Source organism: Penaeus chinensis, chromosome 33, assembly GCF_019202785.1.
Source record: "Penaeus chinensis breed Huanghai No. 1 chromosome 33, ASM1920278v2, whole genome shotgun sequence".
NCBI classification, from domain to species: domain Eukaryota; kingdom Metazoa; phylum Arthropoda; class Malacostraca; order Decapoda; family Penaeidae; genus Penaeus; species Penaeus chinensis.
This window is the reverse complement of record NC_061851.1, coordinates 33,946,759-33,972,507: the sequence shown is the minus strand read 5'-3', so window position 1 is coordinate 33,972,507 and position 25,749 is coordinate 33,946,759. Positions and strand designations below refer to the sequence as shown.

The following is a 25,749-nucleotide window of genomic DNA, read 5'->3' as shown; positions in this document are numbered from 1 at the left end:
GTGCCACCATGGCTGGATATATGTTATATTCATTTATATATTTATATATATATATATATATATATATATATATATATATATATGGTTCATATTCCATGAAAGTTTCCTTGTGAAATGTAATACTTCAAACTGGCTTTGGTGGTTGGCCTAGAAAAGCCATTTTCACCAAGCAAAGATATTACTGCATTTCCTGCACTGTTGATTTTCCCCCTGAATGAGAACATGTAAGAAATATAATAATCAATTTTTAATGGACCGTCCAGCTCCTAGTTTAGTTGGATCCTTTACTTATGAGTTGTGCAGAATGTGCCTGTCAGTTATGGATAAATTCAGTTCTTGAAGTGACTGAAATGCAAATACATATGCAGGCACAAGGTCTCTCGATGCTTTTGGAAAGGATAACTTCTTTTATTCATTTACTTATTTATCTTTTTTTGAGAACTGCTAAACCTATTCACCTTCAACATTGGACTTTGTTAAATCCTGAGCGACAAACCTACCCATGCCTAATCTTTAAGATAACCTAAATCTAAACATTTCGCCACACCGAAACTAGAATTAACGGAATAATTTAAATTGGTTGCGGGTTGACGATCTATCCGCTTACTTGTGTTAAAATTTTCTTTCATCCAATGCTGCCCAGACAAGAAATATCTTAAGCAATATATCAAGTGACAAATTGAAAATATAAAACAAAAGGATATCATTTATCAACCAGGGCTTTATATATCATTAGCAAAGACTTTCCATCAGCTCCCCATTTATTACCAGTAATGCACTTTAATAAATTTAGTGTTTTTTTATATTTATTCTTTAACTGACCAATGTGGTCTTTCCAATTAAGTCTACAATAAAAAAATAGACCAAGAAATCTAGCAGAATTTTGAATGGGTATTGGGTGGTTATCTAAAGTTAGTCTGATGTTTCGTATCTTTCTATGTGAAAAAATGGCCCTCGCCCGCTTACGCATTGGCCACACCCGTCTAACACACTCCTATCTAATGTCACGATCCGATCTACCCCTATGTCCCTATGTAATGTTCCTCTTTCAGTCCCACATATTCTATTGTCATGCCCACGTTTTGAAGCAGCCCGTACTTACTTTCTCCCACCTTTCCTCCCTACATAGACATCCCAACTTATCAGACATCCTTACAGAATCTCACACTTTCTGCTTTGACAACCTGTTTTCCTTCCTCAAACGCATATGTATCCTTCACTTGATCTAATCCTTTACATTACCTCATCCGACCCTAACCCATTCACTCACCAATCCCTTAACCCAGCTTTAACAACTAATCACTAACCCAAACACCCTTCACTAACATTAACTATAGTGCTACATGACCTTAGATGTCTAGCACATTTATTTTGGCTTTAACCATTAACCATTATGTGAAAAAAATTACCCCAATACTCTTTCTTGTGGAGGCCCCAGTTATGAATCATATCCAGTGCGAGTTGGATGCGATTTGCCGAGAACTCTGCATTATTGCTGGAATGCCATAATGCACAATCATCGGCGTACAGTGAGTATTTAAGATTCCGAGGAGGAGCTGGTAGGATGCCATTAATCATACATAGAAATGATGTTGGCGACAAGACACTTCCTTGTGGGACCCCGTTGCTTGGACAAAAATGTCCGAAAAAGGAACATTGTCGGAAAACAATTTGACAGCTAAAGTTCTGTCAGAAATGATTATTTATATAAAACAAGGCAAGTTTCCACGTAAAACAAATGCATAAAGTTTTCTGAGTAGGCCATATCGCCATTAATCATACATAGAAATGATGTTGGCGACAAGACACTTCCTTGTGGGACCCCGTTGCCTGGACAAAAATGTCCGAAAAAGTAACATTGTCGGAAAACAATTTGACAGCTAAAGTTCTGTCAGAAATGAATTTTTTAATAAAACAAGGCAAGTTTCCACGTAAAACAAAAGCATAAACTTTTCTGAGTAGGCCATATCGCCATGTCATGTCGTAGGCTTTTTCTATATCTAAAAATACTGAAATCAAATAATCTCTTTTGGCAATTGCCTCTTGAATATGACTGTCCAGCTTTACTAGTTGATCGAGAGTTTGGCGTCCCTTTCGGAAATTACTGGTATTTAAAAAATGCAATAGCCTACTATTAATAATTCGTTCCCTGACCTTGCATAAGCAACTTGTCAACGCAATTGGGCGGTAGGAGATGGCAGATCTGGGATTACCCCCTCCTTTCAATACGGGAATGATGTGGGCGAAGTGCCATGAGTTTGGAAAAGTGTGGCTTTTCCAAATTTCATTGTACACTTCTAGCAACTTAATCATGTCATCATGATGAAGATGCTTTATCATCTCATATCGAATCTCATCGGGGCCCGAAGATGTTCCTCTACAGGCTTCTAGGGCTCGGACAAGCTCATTCATTGTTAGGTCTTTATTATAATCAAAGTCATCTCCTGTGGCAAAGTGAATAGGTTGCAGCTCAGCGGCTTCCTTGGTGGGCAGGAAAGCGGGATGGTAATTGTCTGAGCTGCTTGTGTAAGAGAATTGCCTGGCGAGTACATTAGCAATGTCTCTCGGTGAATCGAAATTGAATGATGTTTTTAATTTTGCAAGATGTATTGTTCTTATGATTTTTTTTGACAGTGGACCAAACCTCTGATATTTTTGTATTGTTATTTATTGTAGAGACAAAGCTTGCTTGTCTAATTACTCTACGAGCCCTAGCTCTTGCTAGTTTGTAGTTGCAAAAGTTCTCATTCGTGATGTTATTTTTGAAAAGCCTATAGGCCTTATTGCGTCGGCACAGCGCCCTCCGGCAATCTGGTATCCACCACGGAACTCTGTGCTTAACGCTATCTGTCAAAGTTTTAGGAATGGATATCAATGTTGCTTCTAAAATCGAATTCTGAATATGGTTTACTTTATCATCAATGGTTTCTCCAACAAGTTCGAGCTTGACGCTCCTTATGAAGGCGACCCAGTCTGCTCTTTTTACGTTAAATTTCGGCGCTCGGCGCTGAAGGCGTTCTTGCTGTGTCGCATGAATATTCAATCAAAATAGGAAGGTGATCGCTTCCAAATGAGTCATCAATGGTGTGCCACAGGCAGTTGGCTGCTATTGATGAAGAGACCAGTGATAAGTCTATAAAGGTCAAATTACCAGTATTATCGTCCACCCGTTTCGGGCTACCATTGTTCAGAAGGACCAGATCAGAATCATTAATCAGCTTAACTACTTGCTCACCTCTACCATCCGCCCGCAGGGAACCGCATAATGTATGATGAGCATTAAAATCACCTAAAATTAATTTATTTTGTGGCAGACTATCCTGAAGAGCAAAGAGCTCATCATAAATTACCACTTTATCAGGGGGACAATAAACCGAACATGTAGCCAGATACGTGTTACTGATTTTTACTTTGCATGCGACAAACTTCAAAGTAGAATCAATAGTCACCTCTGTAAAAGGGAGTCTATGGTGGATGTACATGGCGACTCCGCCTCCACCCCTACCCTCACGATCCTTCCGACACAAATGGTAGTTTCTCAGTGATACGACCTCGCCAGAGATGAGGTTTGTTAAGTGTGTTTCTTGTAGGACTATAATATCGGGAGCATAGGACGAGGCTAATAATCTGAGGTTATTTACTTTAGATCTAAGACTTCGACAGTTCCATTGCATAATGGTTAACGCGATGATTACGTTTTATGGGGTTTGGAAGTGCCTTGTCCGCCAGTTATAATTTTCTTTTTCTGGGAGGGAGGTTCGTCCTCCTCTCCCTCGCTACCCAGGGGCCTTCCATGGGTATATTTGGAGACAGTAGCCTCCATGTCCTGCGTCTCGCTGCCAGGGAGACGCCCGGTGGAGGATGATCTACTCCGAGAAGCAGACCAAACACCAGGCGAAGTTCTAGCAGGAGCCGCCTGGACGAAAAGGTGCGATCCAGATTGTGTTTTGGTATCATCCTCCTTATGATGCTGCTGCTTTTGCTGGGTTGATTCAGCAATTTGTTGAATTGTATTTTTCAATTCTTTGATTTGACTCATTAATTCCTTAACTGTTTCCTTTAACTCTGCAATTTCTTTATCCTTAGCTGCAAGTTCCTTACTGATGTTGTTTGCACTGGAAGTGTTGTTAGTTGCTGCTGAAGCGTAGGAAGTATTGAGTTTGCTGGTCAAACCTTCAACTTTCCTCTTGGCTTCACGGTAACTAACATCATGCCCTCTCACGTATGCTAATATTTCAGTCTCCTTCTTCAAGCTGCTGATTGATGGGTACCTCCACAGTTAGCACACTTGAGTGTTTTCTCAGTACATACAGTGGTGTCATGATCTCCAGCACATTTACCACAGGTAAATTTAGCCAGATTGATGGGGACCTCCACAGTTGGCACACTTGAGTGTTTTCTCAGTACATACAGTAGTGTCATGATCTCCAGCACATTTACCACAGGTAAATTTAGCCAGATTGATGGGGACCTCCACAGTTAGCACACTTGAGTGTTTTCTCAGTACATACATCGTAATGAGGTGTGTCAAATTTTTTTGCATCTATTACAGCGCATAGGTTTTTGAATGTAAGGTCGCACTTGGACACGTTCATATCCAACCGTGACATACTCAGGAATTTTACTTGAAGCAAAAGTCAAAAAGCACAATCCGGTTTTTATTCGCACATTCCCGTCTCTCTTGGTCATGCAGTTCACGTACACTACGCTTTAGTCCTTCATATTTTCCAGAATTTCACTCTCCTCCATTCTCCTCAAATCCCTGCTAAAGATTACTCCCTTGCAAGTATTGGGGCCAATAGGGATAGTTACGTTAACCTTCAGATCATGAATCTGCGTCAGTTTAAGCAAGTCCTTAACCTGGGAGTTGAATTGCAGTTTTACAAGGAGGCTACCATCTCGCAATTTCTTGACAAAATCAAAATCGCTGTCCACTTGACCATCAAGGACCTTCTTGATGATGAAGGGGCTCACATTCAAAAGTGATTGATTGTCATTCACACAATTGACAGTCAAATATCTTGCATTCTGTGGAGGGATTGAAAAAAATCGTCGTTCTTGTTTGTCAGCTTTAGGGGTTCCGTTGTTCAAGGTCGCATTAGTCTTAGAGGAGTCACGGGTCGTCCCCCCCTCCTTGAGTAGGAGAAGGGGTAGCCGAGGAATCGCACATGATGGGTATCGGACCGAGTCCGTCCCCTGGGCCCGTACCCGTTGTTCTAAAGGGACCAATTAACCCTTAACTATTGTTAATCAACCTAACAGCAATAGCTAAGAGAAGAGTGTGGCAGTTTTCGTCATCTACCCCCCCAGTGGAAGCCTGGTTACGTTCTCCAGTACCAAAGAGGGATCGAGTTATGTGGAATACACCTCCTTACCGCCGAACTTGCCTAGTGCGAAGGGCGATAATTCGATGCCCACCCCCCAAGCGAATCCGGGAGCCCACAAGGGTACTTGGTAGGCTCAGGGAAATCACATGGAGAGGAAGGGAATTCAGAATAAAGAAAAAGCGCGCCCAAAGGACGCCCCAGACTACTGGGCCTCCCTACCTAGGGGTCAATGCCCGTAATGGCTAGCCTAGTGTAGAAGAGTGCTGCGGGTCGGAGGTGGGGTGCTGACTACACCTACTGTAGTCTCGTGTGACCTGCAAAATCAAGGCACTGAAGGTGCAGGCAAAGCACAAAGTGCTGAAAAAAATAGAAATTTACGTTACGTAATTTACGAGAGGCCTCGGACACCGGGGTAGCTCCTGTGGCACAAGGCTTTGGACCTATTGCTGCTGCGTCTGAAAAGAGGTCCGAGCTGATCAAAGTCTCGTACACGAGTGAGTGATTTGAAGAGAGGAGTGCGTGGGTTGGCAAATTCCCCTAATGGCCACCAGAGGTGCTCGGCTGGCTCACGCCCCAATTGTCAGAACTACCATCCTTGGTCAATATTTTCCAAGACGGCATACCCTCAATCCCTTGCTCGTTGTTGTCGTGGGGGGAGGGGGTGTATTATGAGACGGAGACTGAGGCTCAGTGTAGGGGATCACCCCTACAATGGACCTCAGCACTAATCTCGACTAATTTTGCTTCTCTTCTTCATCCCCTTCTTCTGTAACTTCCTAAGGTGTGAGAGCCGTGCTGAAAGGATGAAAGGCTGGCTTTGTGTCAGTCTTGAACGACCTCAGGGAGCCATGGGCACGGCATTTCTTGGTCAGTCGCTTAACCCTGGACCATCATGCGGTCTAACCAAAGGGGTAGATAATTTCTTTTCCCCGCTTATTTCAGGTTCATCATAGCCAATAATGAAGATTCTTTTGCCTCGATTAGGAGCATTAAGACTTGCCTCTTCATCAACTAGCTTATCTAAATTAGATTTCTCTGGTTTTCCGACCCTGCCTCTCCTTTGACCACAGCTCCGACCACTGATACTAATACCCCTTCCTCGATATTTGCTGTCAGCTCTATCCATTTCGAATCATCCAAACGGGACATTGTTAAACTGTCAGAATACACTCCTCTCCCAACATCCTCCACTCCATCTCCTACTGCACGGTATTCTTCATTATCTCCCCCCCTCCTTATTACTACTCTTCATGCCTATTGTCCTCTTCCCCACAGTGCTATCTTCTACTGCTTCCACCTTTACAAACTCTTTGAGTACTCTTTTTGGCCCAGCCAAGTGGGATCGATTCTTTGTGGTTTCCCCTACAGCCCCTGACTCTTCTAACAATGTCTCCAAAAACCAAGTTGGCAAAATTCTCAAGCTCGTGCACTAAGTACCCTGACTGACCTCACTCCTCCCTTAATACTTGTACTGGGACTGTTTCCGTTTCCCCGACTGATTGTCCTGTCTACAAGAAGGACTGGTCAAACTATGAAAACGACCTGCTTGTCTGCCTCATCGACTAGGATGCGGTAGCAGTACAGTGGGAGACTATTCCTTCCAGAGGCCATTGTAAGTCCTACACCAATATTGCAAAGATTAGCTTCCGTAGACATGACCCCCCCCCCCCCCCATGAAGTGTCCTGCCCTGTCCGACTATGCCGACCCCTTCCCCGTCAATGTCAGAAATGTTGGCATTTTGGCCACACAGCCAAACACTCTCGCTCCACAACCCGCTGCCCTCTATGTGCCCAAACTGGTCATGGCCGTTTAAATTGCCCTGCTCAGTCACGCAAGTCTGTCAATTGCACTGGCTCCCATAATGTATTTTATTGGAGCTGCCCTGCATACGAGCTCGAATCAGAGGTAGCAGATCTCTGATTCAAGCTATGCCTCACTCTCCTTGAGGCTAGACAAGAAGCACGCCGACGACGTTTTTCTCTTTCTACTTATTCCAAAACTGTCCTACGCTTAGCTCCCATCCCATCTTCTCAAGATGTCCCAACATTTCCCCCAGTATGTCTTCCCTCTACCCCGAACCTTTCTACCTCTTATCCCCCTCTCCCCCACTCAAATTCCTTTTCCAGTCTAAATCCAGATACTCCAATCCCTACCACTTTCCCGTCGCCTACCCTTCCTCTTATAGTAAATGGATATGTGGCCATCTACTATGTTAAGTCTGGTGTCTTATCTCTTTAGGGAGTGACTGTGTGGGTGTGAGTGCCCACAGGTATGGCTGGGTGATGAAGACTGAGGTTGGAGTTCTACGGGGGAGCCGGTAGGCTCCCCAGTCGGCTAAGGACTGGGCAGTCCTTGTGTGCTGGTGCTATGCTCTTGGTCTGCTGGAGGATCGGGGATTGGTGATCTCGCTAGCGGCCTGCGCGGCTTAAGTAGGCGAGCGCTGTGTAAGCGCACAAGGAACGAGGGGAGCCCGCTGTCCAATGTGCGCGGACAGGGCGGCGGACCTGGGCATGCCCAACCTGGGAAGTACGCTGAGCTTCAGGTTGCGGGGTCATGCTACTACAGGTACTCCCCCTCCAGAGAATGAGCTAAGCGAACGAGCGATATACCGGAACGTGTCACTCCATTTGTCGGGTCACTCCGGGGTCACCAGTATAGTAAATGGATATGTGGCCATCTACTATGTTAAGTCTGGTGTCTTATCTCTTTAGGGAGTGACTGTGTGGGTGTGAGTGCCCACAGGTATGGCTGGGTGATGAAGACTGAGGTTGGAGTTCTACGGGGGAGCCGGTAGGCTCCCCAGTCGGCTAAGGACTGGGCAGTCCTTGTGTGCTGGTGCTATGCTCTTGGTCTGCTGGAGGATCGGGGATTGGTGATCTCGCTAGCGGCCTGCGCGGCTTAAGTAGGCGAGCGCTGTGTAAGCGCACAAGGAACGAGGGGAGCCCGCTGTCCAATGTGCGCGGACAGGGCGGCGGACCTGGGCATGCCCAACCTGGGAAGTACGCTGAGCTTCAGGTTGCGGGGTCATGCTACTACAGGTACTCCCCCTCCAGAGAATGAGCTAAGCGAACGAGCGATATACCGGAACGTGTCACTCCATTTGTCGGGTCACTCCGGGGTCACCAGTATAGTAAATGGATATGTGGCCATCTACTATGTTAAGTCTGGTGTCTTATCTCTTTAGGGAGTGACTGTGTGGGTGTGAGTGCCCACAGGTATGGCTGGGTGATGAAGACTGAAGTTGGAGTTCTACGGGGGAGCCGGTAGGCTCCCCAGTCGGCTAAGGACTGGGCAGTCCTCGTGTGCTGGTGCTATGCTCTTGGTCTGCTGGAGGATCGGGGATTGGTGATCTCGCTAGCGGCCTGCGCGGCTTATGTAGGCGAGCGCTGTGTAAGCGCGCAAGGAACGAGGGGAGCCCGCTGTCCAATGTGCGCGGACAGGGCGGCGGACCTGGGCATGCCCAACCTGGGAAGTACGCTGAGCTTCAGGTTTGGGGTCATGCTACTACACTCTCTCTCACTCTACCTTTCGCTCTAGACAATCTAAATGCTCCACCCCATTTTTCTATGCATCCTGTCCTACACCCATCTATCGGACATCCATAGCCTCTTCTCCTCACTAGAAAACCATTATTTCTCAGACTCCCCACCAAACACCCTCCAGAAAATCTGGAAGACGTCCAAATTTTCCTAAATATGACCCAAGAGAACGCTTGCTCCCTAATCCACCCTCCAATCTCTCTACATTCAAAGTATTTGTTGATAGTCATCCTCCTTCTCCTCAAGTTCACCCTACCCCTCTTCCTCCTACTCTCCTTTGGTCATGACTCTGAACACTAACTACTCCCTCCTCAACGCCTACAATCCTTTAATTCAAATCATCCTCCAGAAGACATTCCTTTTCTCTCAATATCCTCTACTTTATCTCTTCCAACCCTGCAGCTTTCTTCATCTACTACCACCTCCTCCCTTATTAATACTCTACTCTTGCCCAACTCTTAGCAGTACTACCTCTTTCAACACTACTCCCTCTTCCACACGTCCCTGCCCTTGTACTACCCACACTTCTACAAATATACTGAATACTCTGTTTAGCCTAGCCAAATGGGATCGATTTTTCGTGATCCCCTCTACAGTCCCCTACTCTGACAACACTCCAGCCATGTCTCAAAAAAACTCCAAAAACAAGTAGGCAAAGTTTCCTTCCGCAGCCATAAAACAGTCGATCGTTCACACCTTGTCACAGTTACATTCGAAACCCAAACTAAAGCATTATTAACTCTGACTGACTTCACTGGCAAACCCAATCCTAACCCAACCTCACTCCTCTCTTAATACTTGTACCGGAGCTGTTTCCAACTCCCCGACAAACTGCCCTGTCTACGGCAAGGATTGGTCAGACTGTGGAGAAGTTTTACTCACCTGCTTCGTGGATTACGATACTATATCAGTACAATGCTACACCATTCCTCCTAGTGGCCGCCGTAAGTTACCAACCAATACTGCTAATATTACTTTCCGTAGACATGACATCCCCTTTAATGTTTCTATTGGCAGAGAGTCTCTTCCTGCCCGACCATATCAACCTTCATCCCCAATCAATATCAAAATTGTTGGCGTCTAGGAAACCCTGCCAGTCACTGCTGCTCCACAGCCCGATGCCCTCTATGTACCCAATCTGGCCATAAATGTATTTTATAGGGGCTGCCCTACCCACAAGCTTGAGTGTGAAGTGGAAATTTTCAGATTCAAACTTGGCCTCCCTTTATGTGGGTCCAGACAGGAGGCACGTCAATAGGGTTTTTTCTTAATTCCTACTCCGCTCCTCCCCCTTCCTCCCAAGATGTGCCTACATTCCCCTGAATATGTTCCTGCCCTTCCCTCTCCCAGTCATTTTTTTTCTCCATTCTAAATCCAGACACTTCAATCTCTACCACTGCCCCGACACCTACCCCTCTCTCTAAACGTTCCACCCCATCTACCACACCCTCTCCTCCGCCTACCTCTTCTTCTACTCCTTAGACACCTGTCTCCTCCTCTCCCCTTATAAGAAACATTCATTTCTCAAAACTCCCCAACCAGAAACTCTTGAAGATGTTAAAAAATTCTAATCATGTCCCAATTCGACATAGAAACCCCCAATTTCACTACTCCCACTCCCTCTACTCTCAGAGTGACTGCCGACGTCCATCCTTCTACTCATGTTCCTCCTACACCCCTTCCTCCTACTCCCTCCCAACACACTCCATCCCTCCTTGCTTTGTCTACATCAACCCACCATTCACCCCCACTATCCCTTACACACGCGAATCCCTTATGCCACCACAATGCCCTTCCCCGGATCCTCCACCTCCTGACACCCCTCCTGACACTTCACTTCCTACCCCTCATCCCTAATCTCATTCCCTCCAACTTCAGCACATATGTTACCCTTATTAATCGCTGATTAATTCGTAATAGCTCTTCTACACTGGAATATTCGCGGTTTCCGTTCTCACAGACCTGCTGATCTCCGTCATGTCCTTTCTTCGTATACATCCTCATACCAACTCCCAATTATCATTCTGTCTTTCTCACACTCGCATCATGTCTCGTCTTTATACTTATCCATCAGGAAGCACCATCTGCTATACCTCTCTTTCAAACCACTGTCCCTTGTACAGTTTTTACATTTTTTTCGCCGCTGGATCAATTATTTCAGTCTACTTCACCCCTTCCCAACCCAGTAACTTTATTGCCTTTGAAATTCTACTTTCCCAACTATAGCCACCTTTCCTCATAGTTGATTTTAACTGCGCCACACTCTTTGAGGTGATTCCACCACTACCACCCTTGGCCGATCCCTAGAACGCTTGCTCTCTAAAACTAACCTTATTGTTCTTTATTCAGATTGACCCACACACTTTGACATGCGCACGCAATCGTTTCCATGCCTTGACCTCTCTGTATGCTCCCCTCCTCTCCATTTAGACTTCCATTGGTCAGTTCTAGACGCCCACGATGGTATTTTGATAGAGCTGACTGGTATACTTTTACTTCACTCTCTACTTTTCCTCTCCTCCCACCCTTCTTCTCGTCCATTTCAGATACGTAACAATATTTCACAGTTACAGTCCTAAGAGCTGCCTCTACAGCCATTCCCCGAACCTCGCAGCCTGGAACAGTTACCGCTTCAAAGGAGACACTCCTAGGCAGCTGTCAGACCTTAGGGCATCCTCCTATCTTCGTCGCAAAATCCGGAACAGCAAAACTAGCTAGCGAAATTATTTCCTTGATTATATCTCCTACATCTATTTTTGCTGTCTGGCGTCGGATCCATGAACTGTCAGGCAACCCCCCTCTCTGATCTTCTCCAAGTCGGCATTGAAGTGGGTGACTGTTTCAGTCAGTTCAGTAGTGACTGTCATCTTTCTCCACACTTTTCTTCCATCAAGACCACCAGAGAACGCATTCCCATCTCCTTTTCCTTGTCCTCTGCTGAGTCATATAACGCTCCTTTTTCTTGCTTTCAACTTTACTCTGCCTTATAGTCGTTCCGCAACACCCATGAAGGCCCTGATGGTATTCATTACCTATGCTTCGACACCTTCCATCGTCCTCTCTATATTTCCTGGTCACTATTTGCAACCATATTTGGATGACACGAAGTTCTCCTCGCAGGCGTGAAGCCTTTACTCTCCTTTTCTTGAGACCCAATAAATCGGAGTATCCCCCCCCCCCCTCTCGGTCTAACAACTAGAACGAATGGCTAACTTCCGATATGGTATCTTGAATGTCACAATCTTTTCTCTCCTTCCCAGTTTGGATTCCGTCGTGTCCGAAGTACAGCATACCCTTTGTTCATTTCGAGATATATTAAATCCTCAATTTCACGCCATGACATGACGTATTAGCCATATGCTTTGACCAAAAAAGCATGATAGTACGTATGAACCGTCTTCTGACTTTTTCCTCAGGGCATTGAGGATCTGCAACCCTGATTTTTTGAGGATGAGGTTTTCTATATAATTGATTATTTCATGAAACATTAATATCCTAGAGGCTCCCTGTTAAACTTCACAAAGAAGGCGGAGAACATACTCACAAGATCCGCCCCTGCACCCTCTTCTAATTTTCTCATATTACCGCCTTATAACATTTCCCAGGCGGCGGTGCATGTATACGAAGTTGGATGTCTAGCGAATTGGAAGGAAGCAGAAATAATCCATGGAGAATTTAAGAAACATAAAAGAAAAATTATGGAAGATGCATACATCGTTACGTAGAAAAATGTCAACACAGAATCGGGCAGCAATTATGCGGGTAACGAGTAGTCGTCGTCGTCAGGTGTTTCGTCAGCTCATGTAAGCTTCAGGGTTAGTACAGTGGTAAGGTGTCGGCCTCTCATCCGAGGGGTCGGCAGTTCGTGCTCCGCCCAGGCGCGAGAAGCTGCAATTGTCATCTGGAGTTTACTGTTGTGGCTAGGCACCACGGTGGTTAAGGACTAAGCTCAATCGAGTCCGCACCAACTAACACACGTTAGCGAGTCGGCATTAGTCGACACAGGCCGGGCTCCCCTCATGGGCATACCCCGGGCGAGGCTCAGCTTTGCATATCGGACTTATCCTTATCTCTGGTTTATGCATTTCTGATGAAGATATAATTGAAATCGGTCAGATGCATCTCTTGTATTGTGAAGACATTATTTCTCATTCATACTTTTTGATACTACTTATTCGAAGCACGGATTAATACCCTAATTTAAAACCTTCCTTTTTGCCCGCCGATAATCTCTCTGGTCAAGTCTTCTCACCAACAAATTAGATACTATAAAACTTTGTCCCTTCTTGGTCATTCCCATTTCATCGTAACAGACGGCTCTTGCGTATTGTCCACTCCCGCCTTACGCATTCCTATCTCATGTCACGTTGTGATCCGTCCCTTTGTTCCTTGTGTAATGTTCCCCCTTTAGTTCCACATATTTTATGTTCCCTGTCCAAGCTTTACAGCAATCCGCACCTTTGCTTTCCCTCACCTATCCTCCCTTCACCGACCTCCAAACCCGTTAGACATCATTACGGAATCTCACACTTTCTCCTTTGACAACCTGTTCTTCATCAGGCGCATATATTTATCCTTTACTTGATCTAATTCCCTTTGTTTATGTTTACCTTAACCCATTTATTCCTCTCCACCTTTGCCCATCTTTACCCTTTCCAATAACCATTCCTGCTGCTGCTGCACGACTGTTGACGTATAGCTCCTGATCATTATCTCACTCCCTTCTCTACCCTTTCTGCTACTATGCCTTTCTAACTTTGCTACCTGACCTTTGATGTCAAGCACATTTATTTTGTTTTTCTAACCATTAATGGTTAATGGTTAAAAGCAAAATAAATGTGCTAGACATCTAAGGTCATATAGCACTAAAGTTAATGTTAGTGAAGGATGGTTGGGTTAGTGATTAGTTGTTAAAGCTGGGTTAAGGAATTGGTGTGTGAATGGGTTAGGGTCGGATGAGGTAATGTAAAGGGGTTAGATCAAGTGAAGGATATATATGCGTTTGAGGAAGGAAAGCAGGTTGTCAAAGCAGAAAGTGTGAGATTCTGTAAGGATGTCTGATAAGTTGGGATGTCTATGTAGGGAGGACGTGGGCATGACAATAGAATATGTGGGACTGAAAGAGGAGCATTCGGAAACCGCGAATGTTCCAATGAAGGATAGTTATACTTTCGTTGATTTAGTGGCAAAGATTGCAGTGTGTGTTGGAGAATTTGAAGGGGAAGGTGCTAGAGGGTGGGATAAAGAATGAGGTTGGGGAGGTGGTTTTGTATCAGGAGGGGTGTCGGGAGGTAGAGGGTCTGGGGAAGAGGGTACTTGTGACATGAGGGTTTCACGTGTGTATCCAGGAGGTAGTGGAAGGGCTAGAGGGGATAGTGGGAGGGTTAATATAGGTGGGGCTGGAGTCAGAGGGAATGGGTTTTGTTGGGATGGGGTAGGAGGATTGGGTGTAGGGAGAATATGAGTAGGAGGAGGATGGATATCGGCAGTCACTTTGAGTGTGGAGGGAGCGGGAGTTGTAGAATTTGAAGGTGGATGAGTATTAGTTTGGGACTCTATTATGTAGTTCTGGAGTCAGGGGGAATGGGTTTTGTTGGGATGGGGTAGGAGGATTGGGTGTAGGGAGAATATGAGTAGGAGGAGGATGGATATCGGCAGTCACTTTGAGTGGGGAGGGAGCGGGAGTTGTAGAATTTGAAGGTGGATGAGTATTAGTTTGGGACTCTATTATGTAGTTCTGGATATCTTCAAGAGTTTCTGTAGTGGAGTTGGTTGGGGAGTTTTGTGAGATACAGGTTTTCTTGTGAGGGGGGGAGGAGAAGTCTGGTGTCTGAAAAATAGGGGCAAAGGAAGGTGGAGGTGATTGTGAGGTAGGGGAAGAGGGGGTGGAACGTTTATTCTGTCTGCTGCGGGTAATGCGGGGAGGGAGAGGGGAAGGTGTTGGGGCTGTAGTAGAGATTGGGGTGTCTGGATTTAGGATGGCAAAAGAATTTGATTGGGTAGAGATTGGAGTGTCTGGGTTCTGGATGGCAAAAGAATTTGACTGGGGAAGGTAGAAGTTAGATGGAGGGGGGTTGGGTTTAGGAGAGGGTGTAGGAGCTTGGGAGGTAGGGGGATTGGCAGAGTGAGCGACATTACTGGAGTAGGGGGTAATGGTTAATGGTTAATGGTTAAAAGCAAATAAATGTGCTAGACATCTAAGGTCATGTAGCACTATAGTAAATGGTAGTGAAGGGTGGTTGAGTTAGTGATTAGTTGTCAAAGCTGGGCAAAGGAATTGACGAGTAAATGGGTTAAGGTCGGGTAAGGTAATGTATAGGGGTTAGAGCAAGTGAAGGATGTATATGCATTTGAGGAATGAAAACAGGTTGTTAAAGCAGAAAGTGTGAGAAGCTGTGGGAGGGATCACGAAAAATCGGTCCCATTTGGCTGGGCTAAGTAGAGTATTTAAGAATTTTGTAGAGATGGGGGTAGTAGAAGGACGGGGGCGTGTGGAAGAGGGGGTAGTGTTGAGGGAGGTAGTGTTATGGGGAGGTGGACAATAAGGTTGTAAGGTAGTAATAAGGGAGGATGGGGTAGTTGGGGCGTGTGGAAGAGGGAGTAGTGTTATGGGAAGGTGGACAATAATGTTGTAAGGTAGTAATAAGGGAGGATGGGGTAGTTGATGAAAAAGGTTGTGGGGGTATAGTTGTTGAAGTTGAGCATGTTGGGAGAGTAGAAATGTCTCCTGGGGTGTTGATTAGGGTGGATACTGTACTAGTAGGCATTGAGGAGGGGGTATTAGTTGTAGTGTTCAGAGCCTTGGTCAAAGGAGAGCCTGGGGTCAGGGAATCGGGCGAGTTTGAATTGGTGGAGCTATTTGATGAAGAGGCAAGCCTCATTGCCTTTAATAATGTTATGGTTAATGGTTAAAAGCAAAATAAATGTGCTATCTAATAATGGTATAAAATCTTCATTGTTGGCCATGATAAGCCTGGAGTATGTTGGGGAGAGAAACGGTCCACCCCTCAGGGTCCCTTGAGGGGTAAGGGCTAGACAACTAAAGCAGGGGAATACCGTGCCCATGGCTCCCTCAGGCCGTTCAGGACTGGCACAAAGTCAGCCTTTCATCCTTTCAGCACGGCTCTCACACCTTAGGAAGTGGATAGTAGAAGGGGTTGGTGAAGGGACAGAAACGAAAAAGTAGGAGGGGAAAAAAAAAGACCATGCAAAATTTGTTGAGTCGAAGTCTGAGTCCCAAGGTTGAGGAGTTCCCTAGCATTGGGTCCCAGTCTCCGCCTCCTAAACCCCCCCACGACAACAACGGGCAAGGGATTGGGGGGGGGGGAGTAGGGGGTAAGAGAAAAGCCTCGTCGACGTGCTTCCTGTCTGGCTTCACGTAGAGTGAGTCCAAGTCTGAATCTGAGAGTTGCTACCTCAGACTCAAATTTGTAGCTGGGGCAGCTTTTATAAAATACATTATGGGGACCGCCACAGTTTGCACATGTGCGTGATTGTGCAGAGCAGTTTGATCGAGTATGGCCAGGTTGGGCACATAGCGGGCATCTGGCTGTGGAATGATAGTGTTTGGCTGGGTGTCCTAAACGCCAACAATTTTGGCACTGACGAGGAGGAGGTTGGTATGGTCGGACAAGTAGGGATTCCCCACCTATGTAAACATTAAAGGGAAGGTCATGTCTACGGAAAGTAATTTTGGCAATGTTGATGGATTTCTTACGATTTCCTCTGGGAGGAATGGAGTAGCATTGTACATATGTTGCATCATAGTCTGTGAGACAAGCGAGTAAGTCCCCTCCACAATCTGACCATTCTTTGTCATGGATTGGGCAATCTGTTGAGGAGATAGAGACAGTTCCAGTGCAAGTATTGAGGGTTGGATGAGGTTCTGTAGGGATGGGATTACCACATAGATCAGTTAAGTTTTGTTAAAGCTATAGCTTGGTTTTCAGTTGTTACTGTGACGAGACGGGAGTGGTCGGGTCGGCTACGGAAAGAGACTTTGCCTACTTGTTTTTGGAGGCATTGTTGGAAGAGGAGGGTGTTTTGAGAGTAGGGAGCTGTGGGAGGGATCACGAAAAATCGGTCCTATTTGGCTGGGCTAAATAGAGTATTTAGGATTCTTGTAGAGGTGGGGGTAGTAGAAGTGCGGGGACGTGTGGTGGAGGGAGTAGTGTTGAGGGAGGTAGTGTTATGGGGAGGTGGGCAATAAGGTTGTAAGGTAGTAATAAGGGGAGATGGGGTGGTTGATGAAGGAGGTTGTGGGAGTAAAGGTGTTGAAGTTGAGCATGTTGGGAGGGTAGAAATGTCTCCTGGGGGTTGGTTGTTGATTAGGGTTGATACTGTACTAGTATGCATTGATGATGGGGGTGGTGTTGCAGTGTTCGGAGCCGTGGTCAAAGGAGAGCTGGGATTGGGGCTATTTGATAAAGGGGCAAGCCTCATTGCCCCTAAGAGTGGGGTTACGTCTTCATTATTGGCCATGATAAGCCTGGAGTATGTTGGGGAAAAAAATAGTCCACCCCTCAGGGTCCCCTTGAGGGGTAAGGGCCAGGTATGGCAGGGGAATACCGTGCCCATGGTTTCCTCAGGCCGTTCAGGACTGACATAAAGTCAGCCTTTCATCCTTTCAGCACGGCTCTCACACCTTAGGAGGTGGATAGTAGAAGGGATTGGTGAAGAAAATGAAACAAAAAGTATGAGTGGGAAAAGACCATGCAAAATTAGTTGAGTCGATGGCTGAGTCCCAAGGTTGAGGAGTTCCCCATCATTGGGTCTCAGTCTTCGTCTCCTAACCATTAACTATTAACATACATGTACTTTTTCAGGCCACTAAAAAATTCCCTAAGCTTCACTAAGCCCAGTTTTAACATTTAGGGTTTATCAAAAGAGTAAAATAAATCGTTTGAGTGGTTATTTTCGAAATATGGCTAATGAAACACAAACAGTAATGTGCACACAGAGGTATTTTGACACCAATGATGAGTTAGTAAAATACATTTACAATAGGAATGAAATAAAACTTAGTAAAATACATTTACAATAGGAATGAAATAAAACGTAGACAACTAGAACTCGCTATGAGTTCCTCATCAGATGTAACAAAAATCTAATGATGATAAAAGGAAAAATTGGTAAGTTCATGGATTCATCCATCTTGTGTTTTACAAAGTCTGATGGGGTACTTTTTAGTAAGTTTATATTGTTCGAAAAATAAGTAAATGAATAAGAATAAATTAGAAAATGAACCCCTAGTTTTTGTAAAAATACCCTACATTAAAGTTTCTGCATGATTGGTAACTTTCAGCTTTTAAACAGCTTTTTCAGGCTTTACAACTTCCGCTAGCTATCAACCCATTCGCCCCGGATTTATGTTCTGCCCCCTGTAGTTCTTGGTGAATTTTGTTACATACAGATGGCTCCACATGTGCTCAGCCAGCAAGGAGTCTATCAGTAGGCCCTAGTTACCGATCCTGATTTCCCCATTCCTTGACTTGATGGGAAAATTAATACCATTGCTATCGATACTGTTATTATTGTTATTGATGTTATGATTATTAATTTGTCATTAAAACATTTTACACAATGAAATGATACAAAAGACCCTTTCTAAAAGTGAAAGGAAAGGGTAAACAGGTGAGATAGGTAGTTTCTAATAACTGGCTATTTGGTGATTAAGAGCTTGTAGAGCCATCTGTGTGTAAATACAATATATAAACGTGCATTACAGTGGGCATGGCATGTATTCTTGCCACATGGGGCGAATGGGTTAAGTTCTTATTACCCCAATAAAGTTAACCTCATCTTTCAAAAATGGTGGAACATTCTAAAAAAAAAAAGAAATGGCCATGGCATATTACTCAATCGATTGTATTTCTTTGGTTTGTGTAAATTTAATGTTGTTAAGATGAGAGGAGTTTGAAACAAAAATAAAGGATTAAATTTTTTTTTTTCTTGGAAATGCAGGTTATAAGATGTTTAGTAGATAGCTTTTAGCTTTCAAACAGCTCCTCTAGGCTTCCCAAGTTTCCCCTAAAAGTTACACCAAACCTAAAATCCACAGCAGACTATTGCGGCCAGCGTAGTCTGTTGGGAATACACAATCCTGACACAAAATAAAACTAGATCACAGAGCCATTTTGCATTCATTGAAACCTTTTGTATGTTTTGCCCTAATCACAAAGACCAGGTATGTGAACTTAAACTTAATACCTGTGCGAGATTTTCCTTAATAAGACGGACCTCGGGAAGTTTTCCCTCTAATGTCACCTGCATATCTGTTCACAAGTGCAGAACAGAAACTCTTCTTAAAACAGAAAATCCAACCTTTATCACTATACATAAAAAAAAATTAGAGGGATTTAAAAAAAAACAAAAGAAACAGAAACCATCCTTTATTCATACATCTATTGACAACAGAACTTCATACTAAAAAATAAGCTGTGATTGGTACTGTTAAAATATAAAGACAAACAAAACAAAAACAAATTAAATAATCCTGCTGTCCCTCATCCAACCTGCACATCCACTATGGTAAAGGGAAAAAAAAAAAATCAAAACTTTTGCTTCTTTTTAAATTTGATTAATCTATCCATATTAGTTTAAAAGGTGATGAATGAAGTGATAATATATATATATATTCTTATATGTATGTTTTGCTTAAAAATACGGATCTTTCAATATAACAACACTGGATAACACTGGAAGTCTCAAGGTGGTTTTAGGCTCCTACAGATTTTATTGTAGCTTTCTGCACCTTGTTGATCTTGTCACCCAAACTGATAGCCATTCCCTGAAAAGCACGAGAGAATTATACTAATTATACACAAAGGAGGAAGTGATATTATTTGAATCAGTATTCTTAAATCGGTCTTGATGACTAGACAGACAAATCAAAATAATGGTAGAAATTGGCAGAATTACTGAAGCTCTAACCTGGCTCTTGGCACGAATTCTGATATGTCCAGTGACGGCAGCCTCGGAGTTGTCTAGGGGTTTCTCAATAGACAAGTTGGCCAATGCATCTTCCCCAAAGATAGAGCGAGCATAAAGGTTAGCTGCCATGTAGTCACCAACCCCTGTGAGTGCTTTTTCTGGTGTCAAGCACTTCATGTTAGTGGACTTGCACAAATAGTCAAGATATGCTTTAAGCTCGGTCATCTGAGTGTTGACTGTCACCTGTAAAGTAGAGTGTTCATTACTTTAGGTTTGATTTAATATATACTATTGGGTCAACAATATTTTGATGGTCAGAGCAATGACAATCGGTGCTTCCAAAAATCATATAACAATAAAGTCTGGGATCCCAAAATCCTGTTACATTACTTGTATGCTATACCTATAAACCTTCTACAGCAACCAGAGATATGTGCATAAGTATCTAGGCCCTACATGAATTCACAAAGGAAACTAATACCTTCTTTGGAATATACAAAACTAACTAATAATATTGAACACAATCATTTGGATGCTGACAACCAAAAGGATGTGAATAAAATGTTGGAAGACTTGTAGGTAATATGGGCCAAGAAATACTTATCAAACATTCACCCCAAATGCAAATATAAATAACACATACCTTGTTCTCCCATTCAAATTCAAGCCACATCTGGCGGAACTCAAGGTCTGTGCAGGTCGCAGGGACAATGTAGTCCATAATATCCACATGAATGTCATTCAGAATAACAACATTGCGATCACTTGTTGAACCCTTGACATCATATACTGCAAAATAGAAATTTATTCTAATATCAAAAGTTTACTTACATTTTTTTTTTTTTTTTTTACCATTTCCTCAAATTCCCTAGTTCTTATTAACAAAATTGATAAAATAGTTACTTCCAGAAGATAACTGCCAACTCACCAATATTTCCAAAGATGAACCCATTTTCAGTCGAGGCCACCTTAACATTGGCCTTGATGTTGCAGAAATCATGTGGTGCCAAGACAATAGGCTGTGGCTTCTCTACTAGCTTGAGGTCCCCTAGAGTGGCCAGCTCCAAAGTGCAATTCTGGAGCGTGTCATTGGTCTGGTTGACGATGAGGACATCCAAGACAATGTCATACTGGTTGATATGGACGTAGGCCTCAGCATACACAGGGTCACTAAAGCCAGTGAGCTGTGTAACCTGTTGAGGAGGAGGTTCCAATTTGAAATGTCATATTTACAATGCCATATTAAACAAAGCAAGACTTGGCACAAACAGCAATTAACACTACCAACAGCTTACACAATATTTCAGTTTCATGCAAAGACTCGCACATTATCAGAAAATGAACAAACTGTAGCTCTCTTACCTTGCTTAATTTGCTTGTGCTCAGGTCAATGCCTTCCTTCTTGCCTCCACTAACAGCCATGGACATTGATAGGTCAAACATGTCATCAGTTGAAGAGAGGTCACTGCCTTTGGTTAAGCGTGAGAAGGAGATGTGGTCATCTACATGTTCGACCACCTTGCTGGCCTTGCGATCACGTCTCTGGGCCTCCTCCTCCTCTGACTTGGCTGCCAGCATGTGGGACAGTGCACCACGACACTGTACTGTGAATACTGATGCCAGGCTGGGGGTGCGCTCAGACACAACCTGAATGAGAAGGAAATTGCTATGTAATAATAAAATTACCAGGATATGAATGTAGTATTTAACAAAAATGTATTTATATCAGTTCATTCAACTAGCTTGACACCTGGAAATATGAGTTGAAGTTATTCAATAAATTTAGCATTTTTCAAAGAAAAAAATTTCATACCAATATAAGAATAGAATTTAAAACAAGCAATCATACAAAATTATATGAAAACCAACATAATTTTATTCATTTTACCTGTAGACAGAGCATCATGCGGTCATAGTCATCATCTGTCATGGCCTTCTGTGGCAGACCAGACTTTCCAAGATGAACAATGGACGAAATCACAAGCATCACTTCAGCACAGAAGGCATTCTGCTTATTAACATCAGCCTCCAGTGAGATGTACCTGTGGTTTGAAGCGATTAAATATATATCAGTAATAGTTCTGTTGCATCTTTCTTCATCAGAATGATAATAAAAGAAAAAGATCATAGTACATTAATTATGGGTAAAATTTTCCTACATATTTGCAATACTGCTGGGGGATAATCTCCAACCACAAATGTCAAATATTGCCAGATCTCACCGGAAAGCAAGTTTAACCAGGGTATTAGCAATGACGGCACCAAGATAGAAGTTTCCTTCTAGGAGGTACTTCCTAAGTGGTGGACGATCATCAGCTTTGAGCGAGGATCTGTAACGCAAAGTATTAGTATTAGACATTTCTTTTATATTTTATATGGTGCTCACTGCATATGTGTAATTTCCGTGAAGAAAAATTTTTAAACAAACTTACGTAGTTGTGGAAAAGGCTGACTGTGAGGCATAAGTACCGTCAGCTGTGACTTTCTGTTGTTGCTGTGGTTGGCCAGCCTTGTCTCCTGAGCCATCATCCTCACCTGCTTCACCTGCTGCCTTGCGCATCTCATCCTCAACAATGGGTAGTTCTCCTAGACTCCCCCTTATGGCAGATACAACACCCAGAATCTCTCCTTTAAGTAAAAAAAAGAAAAAGAATTAACCCTGCATTTCAAAGTCTACAAATTACATCTTGAAAATGACAAATTTCATCCTCAATATTGAGCTTAATATATTTTAGATTAGTTTTCAACTTTGATAAGACATTTCTGCATACCTGTGCTTGAAGCATATTCTCCAAGTATCCACAGTGCATGACATTGCACAGTCACAGATCTGATTGTTGCTAATGAACCAAGCAGACGATCTATGATCTGGGAGCGCAGACCCTATAGGAATAGAAAATATGTTGCAATCAACTTAATTATGATACATATGTTTTTGCTCTCTTTATCTAAGCATACTGTTGCTCAAATGCATGAGACTTGCTCTCCTCCATCTCTCTCTATTGCTCAATTCTGATTAAAGAGATCCTTATTATAATAAAATGTGAAATAACTATTCCACGAGCTATTCTAGACTAACTCCCCCTAGGATAATCTAATCTGCTTACCTCAAACCTCTGAATAGCCTCCCTAACAAAGACTAATACATCTGTTGCGGCAAGTTCATTGTTGTCTGAGAGGAAGTCCATAAGGATCGGGATCACATTTGCAGCAACATCTGGGAACTTCATACTGATTGTGTGTAGTGTGCGTACCAGCAGCTGACGATACCTGAGAAAGCATTAAACAAATTACATTACACGAGTTCCTCAAATGACTGTCAATATGTATTCTCATCTTACTGAATAATTCAAACTTCTCAAACCTTTTAGTCCTTATACTCTCAGCTAAAAATCACTATCAGTATCTTGCAAAATGTCTGCATAAATCTCCTTGTTGTGATACTTACTTGCCCGTGTCCTCATGTTCAACGGTGTTATGGGTCTTTCCAACTTCTTTCTTCAACACTTCTACCATTTCATTTACAGACCTCATTGTCACTAATTCCAGTGCTACAGAGAAGAAAAAATACAATGAGGATGAATATAACAAATTCTAATAATCAACGTGGATCTACAAATAAATAAACGTCTTTTTTAAATAAACCTTTTCTTACACTTACCCAAATTAAGGGTCTTCTTGCGAACTTCAAGATCAGGAGTGCTCAAGATTCTGAGCACATCCATGGCCAGTTCCTGCAGGATCTTCTCCTGCTGTGGAGAGTCCTTCAGTGCCACGAGACGATCCAGGACAATGAGCTTGACATTGTTGTCACTCTCTTTCACGATGAGCTCAATGTAACAATTAGCTGCAGCCTGAGGAGAAAAAGGACACAATCAGTGTCTTGTTTTCCATATCAAAGTCAATACAAATAATAAATATTTATGTTGCCTATCTTAAGTACTTATGTCATGCTGGAAAATCATTATAAAAACACACCTTAATAGCTGTTGGGGCTGAAGATAAGGTGACAAGGGTGCCAGCAGCTTCGTAGCGGACAGCAGGGCTACTAGAATTCAGTAGATTATAAATACACCTGATGAATCTTGCTCTTTCCCCTGGATTGGCATGACATACCTGAAAGGAAAATATTCACTTTCTTATAAGGATTGAAAAAAAAGTTACAAATAATAATAAAAGTCAGTCAACATAAACCAATAACATTCACAATTCAACATTAATGCCAACCTTCTCAATCTCAAATAAATACCGATACTTACCTTATAAATAAGCTCAACTATAACAAGCTGCAGAATGTCTCCAAAAGAGTTGACCTGGTCAATGCAGGTGGACAGGTATGTGAGAGCTCTCTCCTGATCTGCATGAATCAGCATCATGAAAGCATTACGCTTGCATGACATATCCTGTTCTCCCTCCAGGAAGTTTGAGATCAGTTCAGGTGCATCAGGGATCAAGAAGTCAAAATTCCTGCAATGGAAGGAATGCATCAACCAAACTATTAAATCTAATTGTGAGATTTTTTCTTTCTTTTATTCTTTCTTTTTAAGAGACTATTATTCCTCATCCACACAAAATTCACTGATTTTTGATTGATTGATTACCATTAAAAACAATAGTATCCCACTGTAATAATGTGCCAGCTAAAATGGCAGGCAATCAATATCTGTCTTAAAAACACTCACTTGTAAATAGTGAAGATGGCGAGGACTGCATTCCTCCGCACATAGGAGTGACGATGTTCCAAGCAAGAGCGGATGGTTGGCATCAGTGGCTCGAGCAATTCTGGCTCCTTCAGCTTGCAAAGGAACCTCAGTGTGGAGCCTCGAATGAACTCATTTGGATGTGATAAATCCTGTGATGGGAAAGGAAGCAATATAGAAAGAATAGGTCGAGAGAAAAACAAAATGGTACGAAATATTGAAAACATGTAAATATTTCAATCAATTCCAGATGATCAGCTAATATGTAATACCCTCTTCAATTCATCACTTTACCTTCCTGTAGGCATCGCACACAAGAATCATCTCCTGCAGAAGTTTGCCATCAGGAGTGGTCTTAGGCACAATCTCCCAGAAGACGAGCAGCAGCTTCTTGATGGTGTGGTCTTCAAGGGGCATCACGAAGCGTATCACTGTCATCAGGATTCCTGGTAGACGTTCTCCATTAAGGATAAGCTGGATCACTTTCTTCAGGGCAGCCTGCTTACCAGGAATGTCTCCATTTTCTGTTGGTGTCAAAATTAATTTTTATTCACTCTTTTAAGGGGGAGGAGTATAAGAAATTCTTTGTTAAAATTTTATAGAGATGATATCACAGATACAACATACTGTTTTATGTCTTACCAAGGTCCCGCTTCAGAGTCATTTCGCATGGCTGCTCTGTGTCTGTGGGAGCCTGAATGAGGGTATAACATGGCTGCTCCAGAGTACCCATGTTGCTGGTATGGGTGAGCACTTTAGACCTGCCAGCATTGAAAGAAAAAAAATAGAAGAATTAAAACTTTATGAAGCCATTATCTCATTCAGCTTAAGGTCTAAATTCAAAGATTTGGTTTAAATTACAAAGATATAAGAAATTGAACAACAATGAAAAGTGAAACACGTCATGAGTAATCAGAAAACAGAACTGTTAAATCAGCCAGTGGAGGAAAGCTCATGAGCAATAAATGGATATGACAAATATATCTCACAAATTATGATATATGGATAATTTATAATGCATGACATACATAGGGATTTGGAATAATTATTCTATATGTGAAAATGTCCCTCTAAAACTAAAGCCTTATTACTTCAGCAAGAAAGGTTAGGGTGTGTCCCCTACTTCAACCATTTCTGCAAGTGTTCCCTTAGACTGAAGAAAAAAAGAAAGAAAAAGAAAGAAAGGTCCAGCTTTGTTTATTATTATTATTTTCTTTTTCTTTTATTGAATGACTTTTCTAGTTGTTTCA

General features: G+C 43.0%; 1 protein-coding gene across 1 annotated transcript in view; it reads right to left on the bottom strand.

Moving 5' to 3' along the window:
• Window positions 1-19,243: 19,243 nt before the first annotated feature.
• LOC125042972 (coatomer subunit beta-like) overlaps window positions 19,244-25,749 on the bottom strand; it is a 7,728-nt gene continuing 1,222 nt past the window's right edge. The window contains exons 2-18 of the mRNA XM_047638830.1: window positions 25,142-25,260; window positions 24,794-25,023; window positions 24,482-24,651; window positions 24,059-24,266; window positions 23,778-23,915; window positions 23,461-23,653; window positions 23,248-23,350; window positions 22,907-23,069; window positions 22,571-22,682; window positions 22,232-22,427; window positions 22,022-22,129; window positions 21,688-21,841; window positions 21,162-21,446; window positions 20,728-20,992; window positions 20,443-20,588; window positions 19,800-20,042; window positions 19,244-19,656 (exon numbers count right to left, since the gene is read on the bottom strand). Of these exons, the coding sequence (XP_047494786.1) occupies window positions 19,585-19,656; window positions 19,800-20,042; window positions 20,443-20,588; window positions 20,728-20,992; window positions 21,162-21,446; window positions 21,688-21,841; window positions 22,022-22,129; window positions 22,232-22,427; window positions 22,571-22,682; window positions 22,907-23,069; window positions 23,248-23,350; window positions 23,461-23,653; window positions 23,778-23,915; window positions 24,059-24,266; window positions 24,482-24,651; window positions 24,794-25,023; window positions 25,142-25,232 (2,877 nt within the window). The 5' untranslated portion in view covers window positions 25,233-25,260 and the 3' untranslated portion in view covers window positions 19,244-19,584. The remainder of the gene's footprint in view (window positions 19,657-19,799; window positions 20,043-20,442; window positions 20,589-20,727; window positions 20,993-21,161; window positions 21,447-21,687; window positions 21,842-22,021; window positions 22,130-22,231; window positions 22,428-22,570; window positions 22,683-22,906; window positions 23,070-23,247; window positions 23,351-23,460; window positions 23,654-23,777; window positions 23,916-24,058; window positions 24,267-24,481; window positions 24,652-24,793; window positions 25,024-25,141; window positions 25,261-25,749) is intronic.